The sequence below is a fragment of the Paroedura picta genome, chromosome 3, assembly GCF_049243985.1.
Source record: "Paroedura picta isolate Pp20150507F chromosome 3, Ppicta_v3.0, whole genome shotgun sequence".
In the NCBI taxonomy this organism is placed as follows: Eukaryota; Metazoa; Chordata; class Lepidosauria; order Squamata; family Gekkonidae; genus Paroedura; species Paroedura picta.
The window spans coordinates 99,673,586-99,697,857 of record NC_135371.1 but is presented as its reverse complement, the minus strand read 5'-3'; the positions used below and the strand labels follow the sequence as shown (position 1 = coordinate 99,697,857).

The 24,272-nt window shown below is 45.3% G+C and overlaps 1 protein-coding gene across 7 annotated transcripts in view; it reads left to right on the top strand.

Annotated features, from left to right (window-relative positions):
• The window catches only part of PPP2R2B (protein phosphatase 2 regulatory subunit Bbeta), a 437,083-nt gene that overhangs the window by 386,365 nt on the left and 26,446 nt on the right, over positions 1-24,272 (top strand). For all 7 annotated transcript variants that reach the window (XM_077326994.1, XM_077326995.1, XM_077326992.1 and 4 more), the window contains one exon: positions 14,643-14,807. In XM_077326994.1, coding sequence (XP_077183109.1) covers positions 14,643-14,807 — 165 coding nt within the window. The remainder of the gene's footprint in view (positions 1-14,642; positions 14,808-24,272) is intronic.

Below are 24,272 nucleotides of genomic sequence, written 5' to 3'. Positions count from 1 at the left end.
CAATGAGATATGTATATGATTAGTGGTGACAACTCATAGATTTTCATTTCTCAGGACCTCCATACTTTCCTTTTCTATACTGGACTCTGTTTCAAAAATGTATGGTGAAAATAATACTGGCTGCAGCTTTAAATTCAACACTTCAGTCAAACTTTCAGTTTGTGTTTCTACTCTGCCTCTGTGTTTCTACTCTGGATTTCATTGGTTCTATCCAATCTATTGAAGATTTATCCAAATATTGTCCAGGGTGAACCCTGCTTAGCTTCCGAGATTGGGTTAGCCAGGGTTATCCAGGTCAGGAATGGAACATCTTAAGGAAATAGAAATGTAGCACTGCCCCCGAGGAACCAATAATGTTTAATGAACTGTAGCTGCTATTTCATTTATTGCTTGAGTTTTGTTTATCCTACTTTGCAGCGGTCACTTTAACTTGGAAGGCTTTGGTATTGTTTCAGTCATCCTACTTTAAATCCATCATGACCTGTGTAATCGTAGATCAGCTGAAGACAACATATTTGGGTTAGCCTAATCACAAGCCTGTCATGATCAGCAGAAATGAGCAGACTGATTTCCTGTGGGAGTGATGTAGTTGAACAGTGCATGTGCTGTCAGAGAAACAGATTCCTGTTTCTTCTATGGAACTGAAATCTAGATTGGCTGAAACTAGTTTGCTATGTTTTAAAGAGTACCTAAAAATACATTTCAGTATGTTTAGTACTATGATTTTGTTATGAATACACTTCTGTTTCATGGAGGGAAAATAATCCTTTAATCAATGGGCTTTTGTGGTTGCGCTTTTTCTTCTAAGACAAGCAGTAGTGATGTTCATAATTGATGCAATCCATTACTTACTGTATATCTTCAGTGCATAACTGTGTTCTGGACAGCTGCCTTTTCTTGTCACAATTGTTGTCTGGTATGCAGCATCAAACATGGACTGCTTTGGAAAAAGGGGAGTCCAGTGATCGAACAAAAGGCTTATTATAGCTCTGTAGCATTTCATGCTCACCGAGGATTGTAACAGCTCACCTTTTATTAACATGACACATTCTAAATGAAGGAGGCATTCTGGGTCTATCAGTGTCAAGGATGGTGGACAAATCCTATCCCATCCCTAAAGTAGATTGCACTTTGAGCATATAGATGCCTAATTGAATTCCAGAGACAGAAAGGACAGTGGTCAACAACAACAACAACAACCTTTATTGGCATAAAAATAAAACAAAGAATCCAGTCAATTAGTTCTTAAATTCACGCAGCTTAATTGCCATTTGTAAGAATTTGGCTACTTTATCAATTGTATCTGGATCCTGATTGGAGAGAAGGAACTGTACCTTACATTTATCAGAGTAGGCAATACAGTTAACTAGGAGTGGGTCTAGAGCTTTAGCCCGAATGGCATTGTATATAGGGCAGTAAAAAAAAACGTGCTGTATGGTTTCTATAGAGCCTTGTTTACATGGGCAGTGTCTCTGTATGTAAGGGATCTTCTGAAATCTCCCCGCCATGACTGCTGATGGGAGAATGTTAAACCTAGCAAGCATAAAAGCCCTGCGTTGTTGGGGAATAACAAGATGGGAAAAATAGAATGCTAATTTATCAGGTGCTGGGGAGATACCCAAGAAAAGTGGGGAGCACGTTTTTCTAGCTGCTTCATTCAGTGTTTGAAATTCGACATCTAATATTCTGCGTTTTATAGTTTTATATATTGATGTTGCAGGTGCTAGGGCCAGTGAATCCAAAGAGATGCCAAGCATTTGGATTTTCCGCTCAATATAATTAAACCAGTTGGAAGTCTGTAGTTCTGAGAGCATTAGAGAAGTGAAACTGGCGGAATCAGAGTTAAAGACTAATCGCAGCCAAAACTTAATAGTGAGCAGCCAAGCCCTGGTCTCCAACAGTCTTAGGTTTGTTTCCAAACAGAGAGCAGCATAAGGTACACAATTTGGGATGCCCAGAATTCTTCGCAAAAAGGAAGATTGAATGCTTTCAACTGCATTGTTGAAAGCACTTATCCATAGAGGGATTCAAGGACAGTGGTCAATTGCAGGTTGCATTCATTTTTTCCCTAGACGAAAGATAAAATCTGTAATCAATATTGTATAATCTAGTCAAAATGATGCATTAATAATAATAAATTATAATTTTAATATAACAGCACAAAATCTGGAGTTTGGGGAAAAGCTCAAGTTACATTTAAAAAAAAATAGACTATGCACAGTCCTAGGAGTTTTTTTATTTATTAGGAATGTAACTCCTTGTGAGTAGGGAATGCAGCCCTCCAAAACATTTGCATTGAAGAAGCCTACTCGTGTCTATATATGTAAAGTACTTTCAAGTCACGGTCAATTTATGGAGGCCTGGGAGGTTTCCTAGGCCAGAGATATCCAGAGGTGTTTGTCTTTGCCTTCCTTTCTATAGAGACCCTGGACTTCCTAGGTGGTCTCCCATAAAAATACTAACAAGGGCCAAACCTGCTTAGCTGACTAGATTGGGCTCACCTGACCATCCAGGTCAGTTCAAGAACCCTAGTCAATCTGAATATACTAGACAGTTAAGGGGAAAAAATGCTTTGACTTACAATGTGTTGGGGGGGGGGGTGTTGCACGATTTACCCCCTCCTCAAAGAAAACACGCAAGTGTGTTTAACATATAGAAGTTAAAAAGCATATTACTCTTAGTAAGATCAGTATCCAGTTCACAGGCTACTGTTTTGTTTTTTCATAACCATTGAAAGATGGCTATGATTGTTGTTGTCTTTTGTACTTTGGATATACTGTTCATACCATTATTATTTATTAAACTTCTATTCTGCCTTGTCTCAGCTGACTCAAGGCAGATTACATGTTTATCTTACATAAAATCTTAAAATACAATCTTACATGTTTATCTTACATAAATTCTTAAAACACAATCTAAAACCTAGTATAATTAAAATTCAGAATAATAATATCTAGGGCCATTCCACACGACTTCAATGTTGCAAAAGGCTTGCAAATTGTAAACGCTACTAATTTGCAGTTTTGCAAAATGTCGCACACAATCTGCCACACTCCTGAAACAGTCCCGCAAAAAGCGATTCGTTGTAGCGCTTAAAGGGAAATCCAGAATAGTGGATTCACCCTCCGAAAAGCACTACACTCTTGCAAACAATCTTCAACAGTAGCGAAAAAGACCTGTGCGTTCCCATTGTTGCGGTTCCAGCAAAGTCCCTCCCCCTGGCTCTCTCCTCCGAACTTCCGGCGAAGCAATCGCCATTTTTTTTTTCTCGGAGCGAGCAGAAAGCAACGAACCGGTGAGCCTTCATTCACCCAGTGAGGCTTCTCAGGCTATAGTCCCTCCACAGAAGTGCTTTAAAGCTCCCCTAAGTCACCAAGCACATCACAGCCCCGTTTGCAAGTTCCATTTATTTTTAGCCGAAAATTGCGCCTGTGCAGGGTTGGGGATTTTTCTTTTCACTCGGGGGAGCGTGGCAACGATGAATCGCCAGCTCACACGCCAGCTGCCAGCTAGATGGGTCTGTTCCTTAGAGAGAATCAAGGCATAATGGTTGCAACGTGTTTTTTTTTTAACTTAAAGGGAAAGAGGCTTTCCCGGAGCATGATAACAACCGCCCATTGGCTGTTCGTTTGACTGATGGCCAGGGGCTCGAAAAATCGCTTCCTGTCTAGCGATTTTTGCAAGACCGGAAACGTGTGGGAAACGAATGAAATGCTACTGGATTCCACTTTAAAAAGCAGGTATGCGTAACGCCGGGATAGCACTTTTAAAAATAGCGTTTCTGCTTTGTGTGACCAATTGGCAACATCGGTCCTTGTGCGGAAACACCGCTAGTATTGCACTTTAAAAACCTAGTTTGGACTGGGGAGGGCACAATGTAATTTTTCCTGAAGGTCTGATTGGTGGGTGCCAATGCAGTCAGGGAGGCCTAGAAGATCAGGTTGCAGCTCTTGTTGGGCCTTGACCATATGCCTGGCAGAACAGCTCTTCATTGCAAGCCCTGCGGAACTGTCAGAAGTCCCATAGGGCTCTGATCTCATTTTGCAGAGCATTCTACCAGGCCGGAGCCAGGTCCTTCTAGTTGAAATCAATTTGGCCTCAACTTAGGAGCCCAAAAAAGATCAGTTTGATCTCTTTAGGGCCAGGGATTCTCTATATAGCAGCCCAGTGGCCTGATTGTTCCACCTACATACATTTTGAACTGCATCGCCAGCCATGTGGGTTTCAAAGCATGCTTTTCTCCTTCATTATTTAGATCAGGCCCGCTCAATTCATGACCCTCTAAGGTAAGAAGAACCCACCATTGAGCATTGTCAAATGCTTGATAGTCCCTTTACTTTTACAAACTGGGGATGTCAACAGAAACAGGATGCTGGTAGTAGCATTTGACTATGTGGATCACAAGTTGCACAAGCCTGTCTTGTTAACCACAGAAGACTTACTACCTTTGTGCAACTCTTTTTGAAGCCTCCTTTCAAACCAGGTTTCTGTTGTTTGGTTTTAGACCAAACTTTTTGAATAATCCTTTTACAATCCATGATGACTAGGTCACCCTTTCCTACTCTTCAACTGAAAAAATAAAAGTCAATGTAATATCAAACAAACACAGGAGAATTACTTATGCTGTGTCAGAAAAATCTAGCATTCTGACTTCAGTAGAGGCCTTTGGAAGTTCATGGGCAGAGCATGGCATAATAGTAATGGCACACCCTGGTACATGTTCTCATCAAGCAGTAAACCAGTATCAAGCAATCAGAAAGACATTGTCTCTAAATTTTTTATTGATCCTTAGTACTTATTCAAGACAATATCTGCACAGGAGTGCTCGCAAAAGCAGGACTGCACATTCAGCCTGACAGATGGTGTGCAGAGAAAAAATCAGACTGTTTTGGATTCGGCGTAAGTTCATCCGGTCCAAATCCCACTTCACTGGTTCAGATTTGGCCTAATCTATTCAGCCAAATACGAAAGGTCCTGCTGTTGTTTTTTTCCATTTACATGCTGGAGGCATTTAAAGGGACCTGGGTCCCATTAAATGCCTCCAGAGCTGCCAAACAGATAATCCATCAGTATCAGTTATTTGGCAACTCTACCCCCCCCCCCCCAGTTTTCTCATGCAGCAAAAAAAGCCAGTTCCCTATACCTCACTTCTCCAAGTTGGCAGCTGGCTCCTTAAACATCAAAGATGGCAGGTGCAGGGTTCCCAGTGCCTCCCTTCCCCAATGCAAGCTGGCAATTCCAGGTGGCTCAGAGAGGACAGGTGCAGGGTGGACTCACCCTCCCTGATACCAGTTGGTAGCCAGCTCTTAAGGGGTCAGGGAGGGCAGCTCTTCTACACATACAGACCCATCTCAAGTAGTGGCTCTGGGTAGAAGGAGGAGGCATTTAAAGAGCCCCTTTGACAGATCTGCTAATTGGTGGCTCTTTGCATGGCTTTCCAGGCAGCATTTAAAGAGCCTGACCAATAGCTAATCATCAGCTGTTTGGCTAGGTCCTTTTCAATGCCAAATCAAGCCTGAATTGATTTTGGCATCTGTGCCTGTCCTTCAACTGATTAAAACTGATGGGTCTTTTGATTTGGCTCGGATACAGTCAAAAAGTTTCCAAATCAGTATTGATTTGGATATTCTCCAGCTTATCTGAACCAAAGTGTCCATCCCTAATTGTAACACTACAGATTTTATATTGGGGCCATCTATTCCAAGGCCCATTCCGCACAAAAATCAATGTGGCAAATTGTTTACAGTAAGCAATTCCAGAATTTAAAATAGTAGAATTCGGTGTTATGCATACCTGCCTTGGTAGTTGAATTCAGTAGCGTTGCAATCGTTTCCCACAGGTTTCTGGTCTCGCCAAAAATCGCTATCCAGGAAGCGATTTTTTCTGTTCTTTGTCCCGCCCCTGGCCGTCATTGAAACGAACAGCCAATGGGCGGCTGTTATCATGCTCCCGAAAAGCCCCTTTCCCTTTAAGACAGGTTTTAAAAAAACACACACACACGTTGTAACGAATCTGCGTTGATTTGTTGCAACGCAGAGACCCATCTAGCTGGCAGGTGGTGTATGAGCTGGCGATTCATCATTGCCACGCTCCCCCAAGTAGAAAAAAAATCCCCCCCTCCGTGCACAGGCGCGATTTTCGGCCAAAAATAAAGGGAACTTGCAAAGGGGGCGGTGTTGTGCTTGGTGACTTGAGGCGAGCTTTAAAGCAGCTCTGTGGAGGGACTGCAGCCGGAGAAGCCTCGCTGGGTGAATGAAGGCTTGCCAGTTCGTTGCTCTCCGCTTGCTCCGAGAAAAAAAAATGGCGATCGCTTCACCAGAAGATCAAAGGAGAGAGCCAGGGGGAGGGACTTTGCTGAAACCGCAACAATGGTAACGCACAGAACTTTTTCGCTAGTGTTGCAGATTGGTTGCAAGAGTGTAGTGCTTTCCAGAGGGTGAATCCACTTTTTGGGATTTCCCTGGAAGCGCTACAACAAAGCACTTTTTGCGGATCGGTTTCAGGAGGGTGGCAGATTGTGTACGACATTGTGCATAACTGCATTTTAGTAGCGATTACAATTTGCCACACTCCTGCTACAGTAAGTCTGTGTGGAATGGGCCCTAATATTTGTTAATCTGCAATCAGAAAGCATAAAGAAATAAAAATGTAAGCCTGATCCCACTTGTCAACTGGATGCAATGAAAGAACCCCAATACCATAGTAAGGGAATTGCTAATACCTTTGGTTACTGCTACTTTTCCTCTTTCTCCATGTTGGTTTCATTTTGACCCATTTATTAGTTGGAAGCTACACTGGTTTTAAACATTTCATGAACAGTTTTTAAATGACACCATATTGTTCCTTCATCAATGCAAATAATATAACTGAGAATTCTTAACAAGGTTATAGATTTTGAAGGCTCCCTACAGGCTATCTATTCCAACCCTTTTGCTCAGTGCAAGAAATCTAAGCTAGAGAATGTCTGACATATTGAAGAATGCTAGTGGAGAGGCCCCTAGTCCAGGGAGCTAGTTCCATTAAGAGCCTATTTCTGTCTTGGTGATTTAATCATCAGCAGTGGGAGGGGTCTGAAGGGCTGAAGTAATAAACTTGGGTTCCCTGTTCAGAATGTGAATTAATTTCATACACTATGCATTATGTCTTTCCAATTGAAGCAACTTCAAATGCAGTCCTAACTAGCTTTGCATGGAATGTTTCCACGCAATTCCTTAAAATAAATTTTGAGTCCAGTGGCACCTTTAGGACAAGCAAAATTTTATTCAGGGTATGACTTTTCATGTGGATGCACACCTCCTCAGATACAGTGTCATGGAATGGAAATAATCAGTTCACACTTATAGACAAAGTGTGAGAGTCACTTAACATATACAGCATAATAAAACTGGTTAACAGATTCCAAAGATAAATAGGAAAAAAACAGCAATTTGGGTCTGTTTGCATTCACTTGAGATTGAATTCCATGGGTAATATCTTGGGTTCAATAAAGGTGTCTACATAGGAGAGTAATGAGCAAATATATAATCAATTGCTGACAGCAATTAATGAGACTTTGCCCTTATGCCCCTTCCTCTCCTCTCAAGCATGGAAATATCTTTGTCGGTCTTAAAGGTGCCACTGGACTAAAAATTTGTTCTGCTTCAGAACAACATGGCTACCCACTTGAATAATTCTTAAAATAGCGTTGAAGGATGTTCACATGAAGGCAGTGAACTGCATAGTAAGTCACCTTCTGCATTACGGCCTCTGAAATAGCGCATGCAGATTCTCTTTCAGCACACTTCATGTACACAGCCTCCTTAAATGCTAAATAGCATTGCCATGTATCATTGCCATGTATGTAAAGACTTTTATTCCCATTTTGCCTCCAGAGGAAAAGAAAATGTTTTTAAGCCATATAATGAGTTCATGGTTGACGTAAGATTTTAGCATGTGACTATACTGCCCCAGCTCATAACAATATGAGCTATTGAAGTCTTATTGGCAATGTAATAGGACTAGGATCACAAAAGTTAGAAGCAGTGCAAAAAGATAACTGGCATGATATGTTGCACAATGCAGCAAATGGAATTTAAAAACTGGAAGAATGCAATCAAAAGCAGGATCACAATACAACAAATAGATTATGTATTGCATGCATAGTGGCATAGACTGCCCTCTTTTCTTTATAAAAACACCCTCCTGAACAAGCCAGTTTTATTTCTTTGTTTGTTTGGATTTTTATACCACCCATTCTTTACCGTTCTGGGCAGTTTACATGGAACATTGCATAAATTTACATGGAACATTATAACAATCTATAACATTATACAAATTTCAATAGAACATCACAACAATCTATCAGTTAACAATCCCCACACAACATAAATAACAACAACACTGGGGAGATCAAATTATTCAGTCATGGAAGGGTGTCTGAGGGTGGGGGGGGGGTACCAGCAGTTGTTCCGAGTCAATCGGCCTCAAGCGAATGCCTGGTGGAGGAGCTCCTTTTTGCAGGCCCTGCAGAATTGTGGAAGTTTGGGCAGCTGAATGGCAAAAATATGGGACCCTTCCTTGAGCTCTTCAGGCACATCATTCCACAAGGCAGAGCCCACAGCACAGAATGCACAGGTATAGGCAGCTGTATATCTTACCCAGTTGCAGGGTGGCACCTTCAGAAGTCTTTGCTCAAATGAGCAAAGCTGTCCTGGTGGAGCAAAGCAGGGAGACAGTTCCTGTAGGTATGACGGTTGTGTGAGACCTATGAAGCCTGGTAACTGATTGGCAGCCAATGAAGTTGCTGAAGAATGAGTATAATATGAATATCCCTCCTAAATCCCATTAGTAACTAAAAGTGCCCAGTGAGTTCATGGCTGAGGTGTCCTTTAGACTGGGTACTTTTGGGTTTATTATTGTCCTGCTTTGGGAGTATAAAATCCATATAGGTGCTATGAAAGGTTAAGATCAACTGGGTTATTGGGCACAGTCCTTTTGTATAATTTCTGCAGGAGCCCAGGTGATACCATTTCGAGCAAATGGACTGGTTATTTCAGTGGGACCTTTGTAAGGAACATGACAAGCAGAATATTATTTCACTAGTAAAAAAGCCCATTGTATCCTAAAGACAATGGGCGCTAGCAGGGGGGGGAGGTCAAGGGACTGGCGAGGGCTGGGTGAGGAAAGGTGGCTTACGGTCAAGAAGGCGACAGGGACGGCGGGCGGCTCCAGCGCGGCGGCTTCTTGGCGGCGGCCATCTTCTTTTTGCGGGGGTGTGTCCTGCGGCGGCGGGGACTCCCTGGGCGGCGGCTCTTTCGCGGTGGTGTGTCCTTCGGCCGCGGGGACTCCCTGGGCGGCGGCTCTTTCGCGGCGGTGTGTCCTTCGGCCGCGGGGACTCCCTGGGCGGCGGCTCTTTCGCGGCGGTGTGTCCTTCGGCGGCGGGGACTCTCTGCCCGGTGGCTGGATGCGGCGAGAGGCGCTTCACACCTCTCACCGCGTCCAACTGCCGGGCAGGGAGTCCCTGGCAGCCGTGCTCTGCGCGACTTGCGAGGGCTCCCTTGAGCAGAGGCAGGTGGCTGCAGCGCGGCGTCTTCTTGGCGGCGGCCATCTTCTTTTCGTGGCGGTATGTCCTTCGGCGGCGGGGACTCCCGCTTCACGCCTGCCGATTGGTCCCTCCGATTGTCTGTCATGAGGAAGGGTCCAATCCGGACCCTTCCTCATCCCGAACACATCCCGCCCCAGAACCCCTTACTGTTTTATTTAGTCCGTGGCGCCCGCGGCGCCACGGGTGGTGTACAGATGGGAAGGTTGTCAGAATCCCAGGAATTCTGTCATATTGGGTGTGACTGATTGTAAGAGCTGCCTGTTATTGCCAGGCCTGTGATACTTCTCAGCCCCTGCTTTTGCTTTGCACCTCCAGGCTGTATTTCTTAGTCCGTAGTTTATGACTTTTCGATTCTCATACCACTTCTTCACTGAGCTATCTCTCCCTTGCTGACTCCCTATGCCTGTATGTAGATTGTAGGATTGTTTGGCCTTCCTTTGAAAGCCGAGTCATCCCCTTCCCAAGGGAGGAGGGAAGGGGCATGTGCTTGTGTTTTATATATGCCAACCATTGTGTGTAAAATCAGTTCTGCCTATGCTTATGTTATATGTCTACACTTTTGCTTAAAGATACTTTCTCAAGCAGAAGTTTTACTTGTCTGAAGTCGAGCATTTTGACAGCGGTGAAGGAGTCATACCTAACTATTAAACATATCCCATTATGATACTATATTATGGAAACTGTTTTCGCACAATAACATTTTCTCAATAATCCTTATAAGAGTGGGATGTTTCCACCTCCCCTTCACTCCTTTTCACAGCAGGACCTTAATTTGTTTTTGTTACAGGGCAAAGAAAGCCTCAGTGCGTTTCTGGTCTCTCCCTATCCCTTCCTCCACCCTAAATCCTCACAAAGCCAGTAGAAATTGCTCCATGCTGGGATTTTCATAGTGTGAAATCTAAAACCGCTTGACATCAGTAGCCACTGTCTCAGAGGCATGACTGAGGGAGCAATCATCAAAAGATCATCTGCTGTAATAGGAGCTTTTGACCTGACTGATAAGGCCAGTCAAAAAACACCAATAAACACACCCTGAATCTTAGAATGATTACCACTTGTGATCTTCTTAAACCAAATTCTGAAAAGGTATTCTTTATATTTAAAATGCTTTCTGGTATGATGACTTTACTGTTCAATTATTTCAGGATGTCCCATGGGGGAGGAAATCACAACTCTGCCTCGAGAAAGTGGGCTCTATTTAGTGTTACTGTAAGCAGTTGAAATCTGAAAGTAAATAACGTAGGGAAATGTGGGATTTCCTCTTAGCATGCTATTATATGACTGTGAGGGTCCCGTGTTCTAAAATCCATATGCATAACCAGAAATTTATGTAGTGTTCCTGTGAAACAATTTTTTAAAATCCTAGCCCAAATGCTTGGTATAATTATTTTGCTTAATTAATTTTTTTAATAGCACATGTCATGCTCAAAGGCCAGTTTTGATGTGGTATGGGGGAAAAACAGGGATACTGTGCAAGTATTGATAGGTAGGAATCTTAAGATGTCTCTGTGAAACTGTGAAGTTAGCAGGATCATGCAGGGTTATGGAATATCCTTTCCTACCAAACAAGGAAATGCTATCAAAAAAAGATTAAAGAAGTCTCTACTGAATTGGGTAGATTGAATAGAAAAAAAGGCTCACATTATGACAATAAATAGAGGAACATAGAGGACATTAGCTGTTCAAACGAAATAAGAACCATATTTAGCTATTACCTCTTCAGTAATACAAAAAAACCTGGAGTAGATCCATGCAATCAAAATCATTGTCGACATGCCTCCTTGCACAGTTTATTGATTTTTCTACTTCAGGTTGTTCCTGGAAGCACATACAAATTCATATTGCTTAAATATTTAGAAAATCTAGAATATTTACCAGAAAGCTGTTCATTTTTAAAAATCAGACGGTCACCCATCTCCTTTTGATATGACTACATTTATATAACAAAGGGAACAAGCCTGAGCTGATCTGCTCATAAGTATATCCCTTTTTATATAGTGGATGGGACTCACTTCCTGGAAAGCATTCATAGGATTGCAGCCTATACATCTTCAAACAGTGATTGCCCTACCTCTGATACAGTTGGTGCGGATTAAGTGTTTCATATACGCACCAATCTTGGAATGCTATACAGAACAATGAAACAAAGCAAGAAGTGATGTTATTTGTTATAACTTCGTTCTTAACTAACGAGTTTTTAAAAAATCCCAAAACACCTTATTCTATGGATCCTGCATGGCTAACACATTGAAAAAAGGTGTAGCTAGCATGTCAAATTAAGATACGTGCTCAGAGAAGAAAAGATGAACTTAATGATGGACTGTAGGGAGTTTAGACATTGTTGAATGTTTAAAATCGTGACAGCATGGGAAAGACCAAATTCCAGGAAAGGAAGCAAGGGAGCCAGATGAAGACACCAGCTGCATTTAGATGTCTCAGCAAACTGCGGCTGAACTGTAATAGTATGTAAAAACAGCTTGTTGCTGTGTTGACTCAGTCACTTCTTTCTTCCTGTAAAGAACCTAATGCAAAATAACTTGATTCAGTCAAGTTCCAATTCATGATGTATCCAAGCCCTCTTGAGTTGGTACATTTTACCTTGTGGATGGGGAGAATGTGCTATGTGTGATCATCCCAATATGCAGGGTCACCATTTTGGATCATCTTCAGGACACATGAACCAGAAGCATTTCAGACAAAATGTTTATGGCATGTATTGAAAGGAATGCAGAGAGCACATTCTTTCAGTAGGCATGGTAACGCATAAAGACTGGAAAGGGCTTCACTGTGCAAATTTGGGAGCCTCAATGAACTGGAGCTTTAATCCTTGCCTTGCTACTGAACTAGCATGGAGTTGCCCTTTCATCTTTTCCCTAATCCCATGTTCAGAGGAACTAAATATTCTCTAAGTGAGTGAGGTGTTGTTTATTTGCTAAGCTATATTATTATTAGTATTTATTAAATGTATATGCTGTCCTCCTGCAAGCGGCTCACGGTGTGAACAACATGAATAAAATAACGTGTTCAGCATAGTAAAATAATATTCTCATTATAATTTAACAAAACTGTTATTAAAAAGGTTTAAAACCATGTTTCAAAAGTTGTCTGATCCTGGTAGACTTTGACTCTGCACAGTTGATTGCCTATCGGCATTTCAGGTGGGGCATTTTGGTGGGGGCCCAGCAAATAGTTTCTGGTGTGTTATATATTTTGAGTTCAGTATTTAAAAAATATTTTTCAAGCTGTTCTCCTCTCTCCCCACCCACATTTCTTCTCACAGGTCTATTTATTTTGCAGCTTTCCAGGAAAGGTCTCTTAATATTTTTTTTGGTCGAATCTGTTGCATTATATAGAAGTTGTAAATCACTTGGGGAGTTCTTGATTTTAAAAAAGAGTATAGGTGGAATAATGTAAATGTAGATAGGTTCAAGTAGCTCTTAAGCCAGTGATGCCCATGAGGTGTTCATGGACAGGTAATGGGAGTCACTTGCTTCTTTCCCAAAGCAGACCAATCTTGGCTTCCCCTTCTCCCATTTCATTAGATTAGGAGGTCCTTCAGAACAGTGGTCCCCAACCTGCGGGCCGCGGCCCGGTGCCGGGCCGCAAAGGCCATGGCACCGGGCCGCGGCTCCCTCTCCCCGCCCCGCCCCCGCAGTAAAAAACTTCCCAGGCCGCAAGCTTGCGGCCCGGGAAGCTTCTTACTGCGGGAGGCGGGGAGAGGGAATCAGGGCCGGGCCGCGCCTGTGCGGGCCACGCCCGCTCGGCCCGATCCGCGGGCGCGGCCCGTGGGCGCGGCCCGGGCGCGGCTCGCGGGCGCGGCTCGGGTGCGGCCCGATCCGCGGGCGCGGCGTGGGCGCGGCCCGCGGGCGCGGCCCGATCCGTGGGCGCGGCCCGCGGGCGCGGCCCGATCCGTGGGCGCGGCCCGCGGGCGCGGCCCGATCCGCGGGCGTGGCCCGCACGGGCGCGGTCCGCGGGGGCGCGGCCCGATGCCCTGCCGGTCCCCAGCCTCGGAAAGGTTGGGGACCACTGCTTCAGAAGACCTCAGGAGGAGTCATGTTTCCATCTGCAGGCAGCTGCCACCCCCAGAGGAGGATGCTTTGTTTGGGATTTTACATTTGCCCTCTCCCAGGCCTGCTGATTGATTGATTGATTGATTGAATTTATAGACCACTCCTCTGCAGACTTGGGGCAGTTTACAACATATTAAAATTATGGTTAAAATACAATAAAAACAGTAAAAGCAATAAATGTCTCATAGGGTTCCAATTATCTCAGCCATTTGTTCAGTGGTGGGATGATCTGGAGACAGAAGCAGGGGAGGTCAATGAGATTTTATTTGCTTGTACTGGCCTCAACCATAAGCCTGGTGGGACAGTGCCATTTTACAGGGCCTGTGGAATTTAAATCCTGGGTCTCAGCTAGTAACTGATTCCACCAGGCTAGAACCAAGACCAAAAAAGCCCTGGCTCCAGGTGAGGCCAGCCATACTTCTTTTGGGCCAGAGATTAGAGGATTGTAGTGTTCTTCTGGGGGTAAACTTGGTGATTAGTTCCATCTTCTATGGCTGCCATTGAGTGTTGGTGGCTAGTACCCTTTCTTAAAATCCCAATAATATCAGACTACAATTTGTTGATTTTCTAAATGGAATTTTATCCAGCTTTTGATGGATAGAAATGTATGTTAGGGTGCTCCCATCATAAACGTACATCCACACATACAGGGAGGACATAGTTTGAACTTCTATGATGATGTCCAGACCGCTCTACATTCTTTCCCCCTACACAGTAAATCTACACTTGAAAGACTCATTTTATAACCTCCCTGATGAGAAGGATTCTCAGACTGATTTCTATACATATCCAAAGATATGAGTGGTGTCTCATAAAAGCTTACTGAAATAAAATTAACCTTTAAGGTACCATTGGGCTTCTGTTTTAGTCTGGAGATTTCATTCCCAGTTGCTTTCATCTGTGTCTGGCCATCCATCCTTTGCCCCAACATCAAGTGTTGTGATCTCTAGACTGCGCTTTTTTGTTTTACCTTGATTCACTTGTGCCAGATATTGTAGATATAAAACCAGCAAACATGGAGGAGCTGACGGAAGTGATTACAGCTGCAGAGTTTCATCCACATCACTGCAACACCTTTGTCTACAGCAGCAGCAAAGGGACAATAAGGTTATGTGACATGCGAGCATCTGCACTGTGTGACAAGCACTCCAAATGTGAGTATCTCCTGATATTGCCAAATGTGTGTGTGTGGGGGGGGTGGATATTGTATTATGGAATGGCTTCCACTGATGGGCCTGTGTGGGAGAATGAAAGACTTGAATAATCAGTCAAAAGGGGAAGATTCAAGATACACAAGCAGGATATTAACAAAAAGGCACTATTTTTGCCAGCCATATGGCATAACAATTCTTTTCCTAACAAGCAGGTGAGATAACTCCAACTTGGCCCAGTATTTCACCTGAATTTTGTGCTGTACTAAGTGATACTGGAATAACCTTTAGCTCCATGAAATCATAGATGTCTCCAAGGAATTGTTTACTGTCAGGCCAAAAGTTCAAAGTAAATAAGAAATCCCTGTATTCTGGATGGAGAGGGAATGACAGAAAACACTTGATGGACAGCTATTGCCATGTGAAGGAAATGTGATTACACCATTACATTTTGTGATGACAAAAGAGAAATGTGCAGTGGACAATGTCCATACACTTTCATCAACAGCTGAATAACATAATATACAAAAGTATCAATGGATTATAAAAAAATCATTTTTAGTAAAAATTAGATTCTCATCCGAAAAAGTCAAATTTAAATGTAATTTTCATTTCTGTCCAATTTTCTTATTTCTAGATTCCCTCCTTTCCCCCTCGTCCCCTGGCAACTAGAGTGTGATTGAAGGTTTCCTGGTTTTGGAGGCCATCAGTCAGATTCAAGCGTGCTAATTTTGGAACAAACAGAAATCTACAAAATGCCGATTTTGGAACAAACCGAGTTTGGTATTTTTCTCTACAAAACAAGAAGATTAAACCAACATTTAATCTGGGTTTTGGCATCTCAATTTGTGGGAGGGAGGAAATCTCTGACGCATTTGGATGTTATAGCAAGTTGTGATTTAATTGAAGGTTTGAAAAGTAGGAACATTTCAGTTGTGCTCTATACATGAGAGAGAAAGAGACTTGGGAGGAAAGCAGAAACTCAGTAACTTGGCAACAAATCAGGCTTGTGCCTGTCATAAAAAAACTACTGTTTGTTCCTGAAGTCTGAATTAAATGCAGATTTAGGTAGCAAATGTGTGGTCATGAACTGCATTCTGTGACAACAAAGACGAGTGATCAGTTACCTATAAGCTTGTTCACTTGTGCCAGCTAATGTACTGAAAATGTATTTGCTGCAATGGATATCAATGTGTGGGTCAATGCTTCAGTAGTTTTCATCTCTTTGTGCAGTTTTCTTTCCAAAACAGACCAACCCCCTACACATATACACATACAAGCTGACCATATTCAGGGTGAATTTGGCATGCAATGTTATAATTATATGATTGCTTCACAATTTACTTCATTCACAACCTGCCAATCATTCATCCCTCATTCTCAGCATACCAGTTTGGTTGTTGGAATTGTTATAACATTAAGGGCGAAATTATATCACAGGTAAAACTGAATGTTGACAGTTAGTTGACTTTTGGTCATATCATGATGCTTCAGGAAAATTTTTTAAATGATACTTGCCTTTATCCCCAGTAGTTAAAAATGAATACTGAGTGATTCTTCCATACAGTTTAGTTCGCCCACTTCCACTTTGAGTAAATGAAATTGCTGTTTGAATCCAGATTACATTGGATCCAGATTAAAATGACCAGAATAAGTCATTCTTAAATTTGAATGAAGAATCCTGGAAGGATTTAATCTCGAATGAACCATCCCAGTTTGCTGTAATCAAAACAATTGCTTTTGGTAAACAAAATGTGGTTTAGAAGGATGGCTTCATTGTGGTTTTGCAGTGAAGGGATTTATTGCAAGAGTTTATTTTGGGGTATCTTTAGGTATTAGATTTGTATTCTGAATTCTCTGGAATCAGGATCCCAAATGTTTTTCAGGAAGATGGAATAATATCCAGGTCTGAGCTAGCCAAAGAAATTTCCATGGAGTTGAACTCCATTGCTTAGCCTCCCTTGTAGCATGCTCTTCTAATCCTACCTCTTAGAGAGAAGTTACTCTTTGCAAGAACAATTTCATTCTTGGCAGGTGGTCATTGGCATACAGAGCATAGCTAGGTTTCCTTCACTGTGCAACTCAAGCGGTATCAAGGTCACATCTTTGGGTAGGCATATAAACAGAATAAGATTCCTGAAAAGGATTTCAACTTTAAAGGGGGGAGGGATTATAGTCCTTGAGTTTTTCCTAGTGCCTTGGGCAGCCAGAATTCCACTGCCTGCCAAACCTATATTCACAACACTTGCAAGGTAGCATTTTTGTTATTGTAAGTTATTACCATTGAACTATAAGTGGGTTCCAACATTCACTTGACCTTTGTGAGCAATTAGGCAGACAATATTCCAGGATGAGTTGCAGGACTCTTGGTTTTTGGTGTGTGCATGTTTTTTTTTTTTTGCATTAATGTTGACATTATTTCCACAGTTTCAGTGTAGAAGATGCCAGGAAATTATAGGTGGACCTGTGTTCCACTGAGTATTTGGTTAAATATAGATCAGCAGGCAACAAGCAGGTACTTCTTGTGTCCTGCTTGTTGTGAACCTCCGTGGCACTGGTCTCATCTTCTGGCACCTTAAGCCTGGAGGCTGCTGGCTGTCAAAGCTTCCTCTAATGTTTGTCTCACCACAGGCCTTACTGTTAAGGATATGGATTGAGTTCCATTGGACACCTCTCTCTTTATGGGGTTTCTGATACCGTTTTCCTCTTCTGAGAGGTTTCCATGTTCTTGCCATGTCAGTGAACAATTCAGCCCCTCAAGGTGCATCCAGTCTGCTACAGTCCTAGAAACCATTGTAAATCATGATACACTGATACATTTCCAGTTGGATTGGCAAGTCTGTCAGGAACCAGGCTGAGCCTAGCCTGCAGAGTCCGTGATAAAGACACATCCGAGATCCAACAGGTAGTTGTAAATCCAAAGAGAACTTTATTAAACAGAGTCCACGGAACGCTAAAGCAAGCCAATATCTTCCTAAGCAAAGATCTTGATAATAACAAAGAACAATGGGAAGGCCAGGGCAGATATAGAGCCCTGTTCATAAGGAAGGGGTACAAAGGCATTTTGGCGGGAGAGCAAGAGGGCAGCAAAGGTGAGTCAATTCACAGAGATGGTCAGGAATCTAATCAAAGTTGTTACCATGTTGTTGAGACTGAGCTGTCTCCACAAGGACACTTATAGTGAGATTGATACATCAAAAACGGAAATCTCCTGCTGGGAAAGGAAAGGGAGGCTTGGAGCCTACAGACAGATTTACAGGTTTATGGCCTCGGATCCACCAGGCTGGTGAGAAACAAAACTTAGATGGCATGAATCGGGGTTCATGACAAAGTTTTCCACTGCTACTGATCCAGCTCCTCCTCCTCCTTTGTAAAGCCTATCATGTGAGAGTGAAAAAACATTCTGCCTTTTGAAGAATTGTTCTCTCTTTTGCAATTCCATTTGTTGGCATATCTGCTACCAGTTTTGTTGAGCCCCTTGACACTTACTGTGGTGGAGGAACAAAACAGAAAAAGAGAAAGAAAAGAGGGAATTGCCCTGCCACACTGCATAAGATTCCACCTTTAGCATGCCTTGAGAGAGTGCAAGTTTTAAGCCTTTACCTTAACTCCTGAAGGAGCAGCTTTCAATGAGATGCTGGAACACAATTAGGCTTTAACGCTAAATAAAGTTTACTTGCTCATATTTACATAAGCACATATAATGCTCACTGTTCTCACCTCTTATCAGATCAGGGCCACAAAAACTTAGCAAGTTATAAGATATAGTCTTTACATGCTGCTTGCAAAGTGGAGATGCTAAGGCAGAGCACAGAAGCAATGTGATTCTGAGCACAAAAGGCTCAGCTTCTCTTCTATTGAAGAGAGGAAGTGGGCAGTCCACCTGGAAAGACCTCTGAATTTCTCAGAGGCTAGACCAGTTCAACCTGGTTTCTTGGTAGAGTCTGCAATTCCTGAGCTGCAGCCAGTAATCTCTCCTGAGCATATGACCAGGACTTTGCAGTGTAGAAACACTAGTCCTTCAGAGTAGGCCTGGACCAAATAACTTGCCGATTACATTTCAACAAGCATCCATCCTTCCTTCCTGGTTATAACTTCAAGTGCTTCTCTCAAAGTAAGAAGGTTTCTCTGTGGCAGGAGATCAGCATAGAGTTCTTAGATGACACAGGATCAGCTGAATCTAAACTGCTTAAACATTTATTTATATATATATATTCAATTTTTTAACCAACCATTCCCAAAAGGCTCGTGGCAGGTTACAAGGTATAAAGGTAAAGGTAAAGGTATCCCCTGTGCAAGCACCGAGTCATGTCTGACCCTTGGGGTGACGCCCTCTAGCGTTTTCATGGCAGACTCAATACGGGGTGATTTGCCAGTGCCTTCCCCAGTCATGACCGTTTACCCCCCCAGCAAGCTGGGTACTCATTTTACCGACCTCGGAAGGATGGAAGGCTGAGTCAACCTTGAGCCGGCTGCTGGGATTGAACTCCCAGCCTTATGGGCAAAGCTTTCAGACGGCTGCCTTACCACTCTGCGCCACAAGAGGCTCTTTACAAGGTATAAAAAAAAATTTATACAAGGTATAAAAACCCCAATAAAATTCCTCTAAAAACAATATAAATTACACAGTACCCAAACAAAAATCCAAGATGCAATGCGGTGGGTTAAAATAATTAAAAGACCCCCCTATGGCAGTGGTAGTCAACCTGTGGTCCTCCAGATGTCCATGGACTACAATTCCCATGAGCCCCTGCCTGAAAACTCTGACAGGGGCTCAAGGGAATTGTAGTCCATGGACATCTGGAGGACCACAGGTTGACTACCCCTGCCCTATGGGATATGGGAGAATTGATTTCCAGCTGCCGATAAAATGTTAAAAAAGAATAAGATGTTAAAAGGGAGGGGGAAGGTCCAGATCTTCCTTAGTGCATCAGCTCATTCCACCAGGTAGGGACCAGGACCGAGAAGGCCCTGGTCCTGGTCGAGGCCAAGCGCGCTTCCTGGGGCTGGGTATGAATAATAAATTTGCTCTCACATAGTGTTCTGCGGGGGGGCATAGGGCAAAAGTTAATCCCTAAGGTATATGGGACCCAGACCGTGGAGGGCCTTAAAGGTAAGTAGCAAAACCTTGAACTGGATCCGGGCAGCAATCGGTAGCCAATGCAGCTGCCTCAGCACAGGCTGGATATGGGACCTCCAAGGTGTTCCCGTGAGCAGTGTTCCCCAACCCCCGGGCTGCGGCCCAGTACCAGGCCATGGAGCCCTTGGTACCAGGCCATGGAGGAGGGGAGGGAGGTGTAGGTGCCGGCGCTCTAGTGAGGGAGCCTTCCTCTCCCACCCGTGGCTCTCGCTTAGGCAGCCAAATCGCTCAGACCTATTTCCAAGAAACGGAGGGGGGGGTTGGCATCCCAGAGATATCAGGCCGAACCTGCGGGGCCTGCTGTTCTCTAACCTCTTGCAGTAGCCAAACATGAGGAAGAGAACACAAAATATAATGCATGCCATGCCAATGTGAACACCAACCATGATTCTTCTGTCCCTTTCTTTGTGCAGGCGCCGCTGCAGCTGTGTTCGGCTGTTCAGCCCCAACTCTCTACCTAACCCTGACAGAGTTTTGGCAAAGCTCTCCGGTGCAGCTGCTACATTTGCAACCACCCCGGGGGAGGAAGGCAGGGGGAGTCAGTGGGCAGGCGGGCTCAGGCAGCGAGAAGCGTGTGCACGGCTCCTTCCCCCAGCCTCTTCTTTTGTCACCTGCCGCCGCGAGCCTGGCTCGGCCCCGCACAAGGCAAAGGCGCTGGAGGAGGGATGGCAGAAGGCAGGGCTGGCGCAGCTGCTGACCAGGAAGGGCGGGGAAGGGTCCTTCATCTGATCCAGCTAGGAGAGCCGCAAGAGGAGTGGGCAACCACCTCTCCACACCCGAGCCCCCAAGGGGCACTGGGCAGATGAGGAAGTGAGCCCCGATGCCTTCCTGCCAGGACCCCTTGGGCAGCCCGGAAAAGTTCCCCAGTGTAGAGCCAGGGGGCGAGGCACCAGGCGCTGCTGGAAACCGACCAGGCTGTCAGCAAAAGGGGAGATCTCCTGTTTTAGACACTGTCAAACTCACAACAAAACTTCTATGAGAAGAAAGCTTTAATTGGTAGTAGATCAGATCACTATAACGTTCGAAGCCAGGCAGGGCGTGCAGTTCGTTTTTTATCTGCCTGGGCTTTGTAGGAGCGTTTCGCCTCCTCCAGGCAATCAACAATGGAGGGCCATGCCTGGGAAATCCCACTCGCCCACTTCCCCCCCCCTTTAATCTTTAGGAGATCAGTCAGAGGGTGGGCAACCTTTGCAAAGTTGGGAATGAAGGAACGGTAGAAGTTGGTAAACCCTAAGAAACTTTGGCGCTGTTTCCTTGTTTGAGGGGGTTCCCAAGCCAATAGGTCCCGGACCTTCCCAGGGTCCATTTCAATCCCGCTAAGAGAGACGCGGAAGCCCAGGAATTCCACCACCTCCCGGTGGAACTCACATTTTGAAAGCTTAGTGTACAGGTGGTGCGCCCGCAGCTGGCTCAGCACTTCGCGGACCAAAGACACATGTTCAGTTGGGTCCTCTGAATACACGAAAATATCATCTAGGTAAACCAGGGCTCCCTTGTACAGTAGGTCATGCATGACCTCAATCATATTCATGAACACGCCCGGAGCGCCGGCGAGGCCGAACGGCATGACAGTGTACTCAAATTGTTCCAAAGGGGTGTTGAATGCTGTTAAATACTCGTGCCCCTTCTTGATTCATACACGGTAGTAGGCTTCCCTCAAATCTAGTTTTGTAAAAATGCAGGCCCTCCCCAAGTGTCCCAACAAGTCTTTAATCCAAGGCAATGGGTAAGCATTGCAGGTAGAGACTGCATTCAGCCCTCTGTAATCCGTACCAAGGCGCAGGGAGCCGTCCTTCTTTTTTACAAATAGAACCGGGGTAGCCAGGGACAAGGTGGCGGGGCAGATGAACCCGCACGCCAAATTTTTGTCCAGGAAAGCTCTCAGCTCCTGCATTTCTCGAGGGCTCATAGAATAAAGTTTGGCCTTAGGGAGCGGCTCACCAGGCTTGAGTTCAATTGCACAATCAGTTTTACGATGGGGGGGGGCAACTGATCACACTCCCTTTCTGCAAAAACGTCTTTTAAATCCCAGTACTCCTTGGGCAAACCCTCAAATCCCGTGGTAGCCACCGCAGCTATTTCAGGGGGCATGTTCGTCTTGCCACGTCGATGCGACTCACACCCCAGCGCTGGAAAACTAACAGTGCCCTTGCTCCAGCTTACCAGCGGGTCGTGTTTGCGCAACCAGTCCAGCCCTAGTACACACGGGAATGCCAAACTGGGCGCCACCACTGGTTGTATTTTCTCCCAGTGTTCAGCAGTGTCCATTTCCAGCGGGAGCGTCTTGCTCACTGCTTCCCCCCCCGGGGGCACACTTGCCATTCAACTGGGCGATGCGGAGGGGTTTGGTCAATGCAACTTCCCCTGCCCCCAACGATTTGGCCAGTGGGGGGGTTAATTAAAGTCTTGGTACATCCAGAGTCCATGATACACTGAACCCCCACCAGCTTTCCCGATTTGGGCACAGTCACAGGGAGGAAGACCAAAGGGAGAGCACTCACCGAACGTTTGCCCCTTCCCGGGACCTGCTGGCGGAGCTTCTTCACAGCAGGTCGTCCTCGTTTCCTGACAGCTCGTTGGAGGATGCCTCCTCCTCCGTCCCGCTGTCGCTGAGCCCAGAGGTGCCTCCGAACGGTGCCTCCGAGCGGGGCGAGTAATGAACGCACGGTTTTCTTGGTGGTTCCTTTACGCTTTGGGGCCCCGGAAGTCGAAGTGGTCGTCGCAGTAGGCGGGTTGTTAGCAGCCTTGTCTCCCGCCACCGGCCTCTCTCCTTCTCCCGGGTCTGGTCTGGGACCCCGAGGTTCCTCTTTCTCGCCTGCCGGCGGTTCCGGCTCATGCGGCTCCTTACCTCCCATTCCTGGTGGGTCCCGGGGTGGTGGTTCAGCGGCGCCACTGGTTGCCCCTGTGGCCCCCCCTCGCTCTTTGCATGGGGGGGGTACCGGTAGGGCGATAGCTGTTCTCTCCGTGGGGAGGGCTCTGGATCTCTGCCAGGAAACGACGAGCCATCCTCTGGGAGTCTTCCCCCAGCTCGCTCCCATGCGGCCCATTTGGTCGCGTAAATTTAGCACCTCCAGCACGGCAGCCATGTCGTGATCCGGGACCCCTTTTGGCAGCATCGGGTGCTCACTGTTCCCGGCCCGTAGGGTCGTCAAATCGTGACATTCACCATCGTTCAGTAACATGCCGCTCCAGGAAAAACTGGGGCGCGGGACTGAGGCCTCCCAGTGCCTGAGTCATCCCGGACTGCACCAGTGTGTGCATGGTGGATCGGGCTCTGGTGTCCAGCGGCGTCAGCATCAGGCCTTCTCGAGCTGAGGTGTCTCCTAGGTCGAGGGAACCGAGTGCTCCGAGGTCCCCCTCGGTGCCGCCAGCGGTCTCATCCTCCTCGTCCTGTATTTCACTTAGGAATGTGCCTCCTCACCCAGGTGTCATCCCAGGTTTCCTGCCAAGGTGTTGAAGTTAGCGCGGCCTTAGTCAGTCCGGCACCTCCGGCTAGCTGATAAGCTGTTTACAGGAATCGGGCAGCATTGTTTCACAATAGGGGGGAATATGCAGTGTGAAAATGCAAGGATCAAAGCAATGGGGAATCATAGGAAAACTACAAGCAGGGACTCTGGATACATGAGAACGTTTTGGCTACATGGGAACGTTCCAGCAAAGACACAGCACAAACACAGCATAAAAGATGGAGTCAGACAGGTTCACTGAACAGTAATCATGGCAGAGAGCAGGGACTGATCCTGACATTCCTCCGGCCCAAAAACAACCTCCCCTCACCCAGCATCTTTAGGCCTCGGGTACTGCGGGAATTCCCTATGGAAATCCCGTAACAGCCTGGGGCCCCGAATGTTACAAGCATCAACCTATTCCCTGTCCCCCATGGGAAAGTCCTTCCAATCCACCAGGTACTGAAGCTTCTCCTTATGCCAGTGAGCGTCCAAAATTTGGTCGACCTCATAATGCGTTGCCTTGTCCACGAATACAGAAATAGGAGCAGCAGAGGGGGGGTGCCAGGCACCCAGGGGCAGGGCATGTTTCAGCAGGCTGGAATGAAAAACGGGATGTACATTCCAGTAAGTCTTAGGCAAGGACAGTTCTACAGTCACAGCATTGATTAACCTCTTTACCACAAAGGGTCCCACAAACTTCACCCCCAGTTTGCGCGAAGGCTGCTGGCACCGCAGGTTTTTGTAGATAAATAGGCCAAATCATCCACAACCCAGGCAGGCATGCAGTTTGGTTTTTATCTGCCTGGGCTTTGTAGGAGTGTTTCGCCTCCTCCAGGCAATCAACAATGGAGGGCCATGCCTGGGAAATCCCACTCGCCC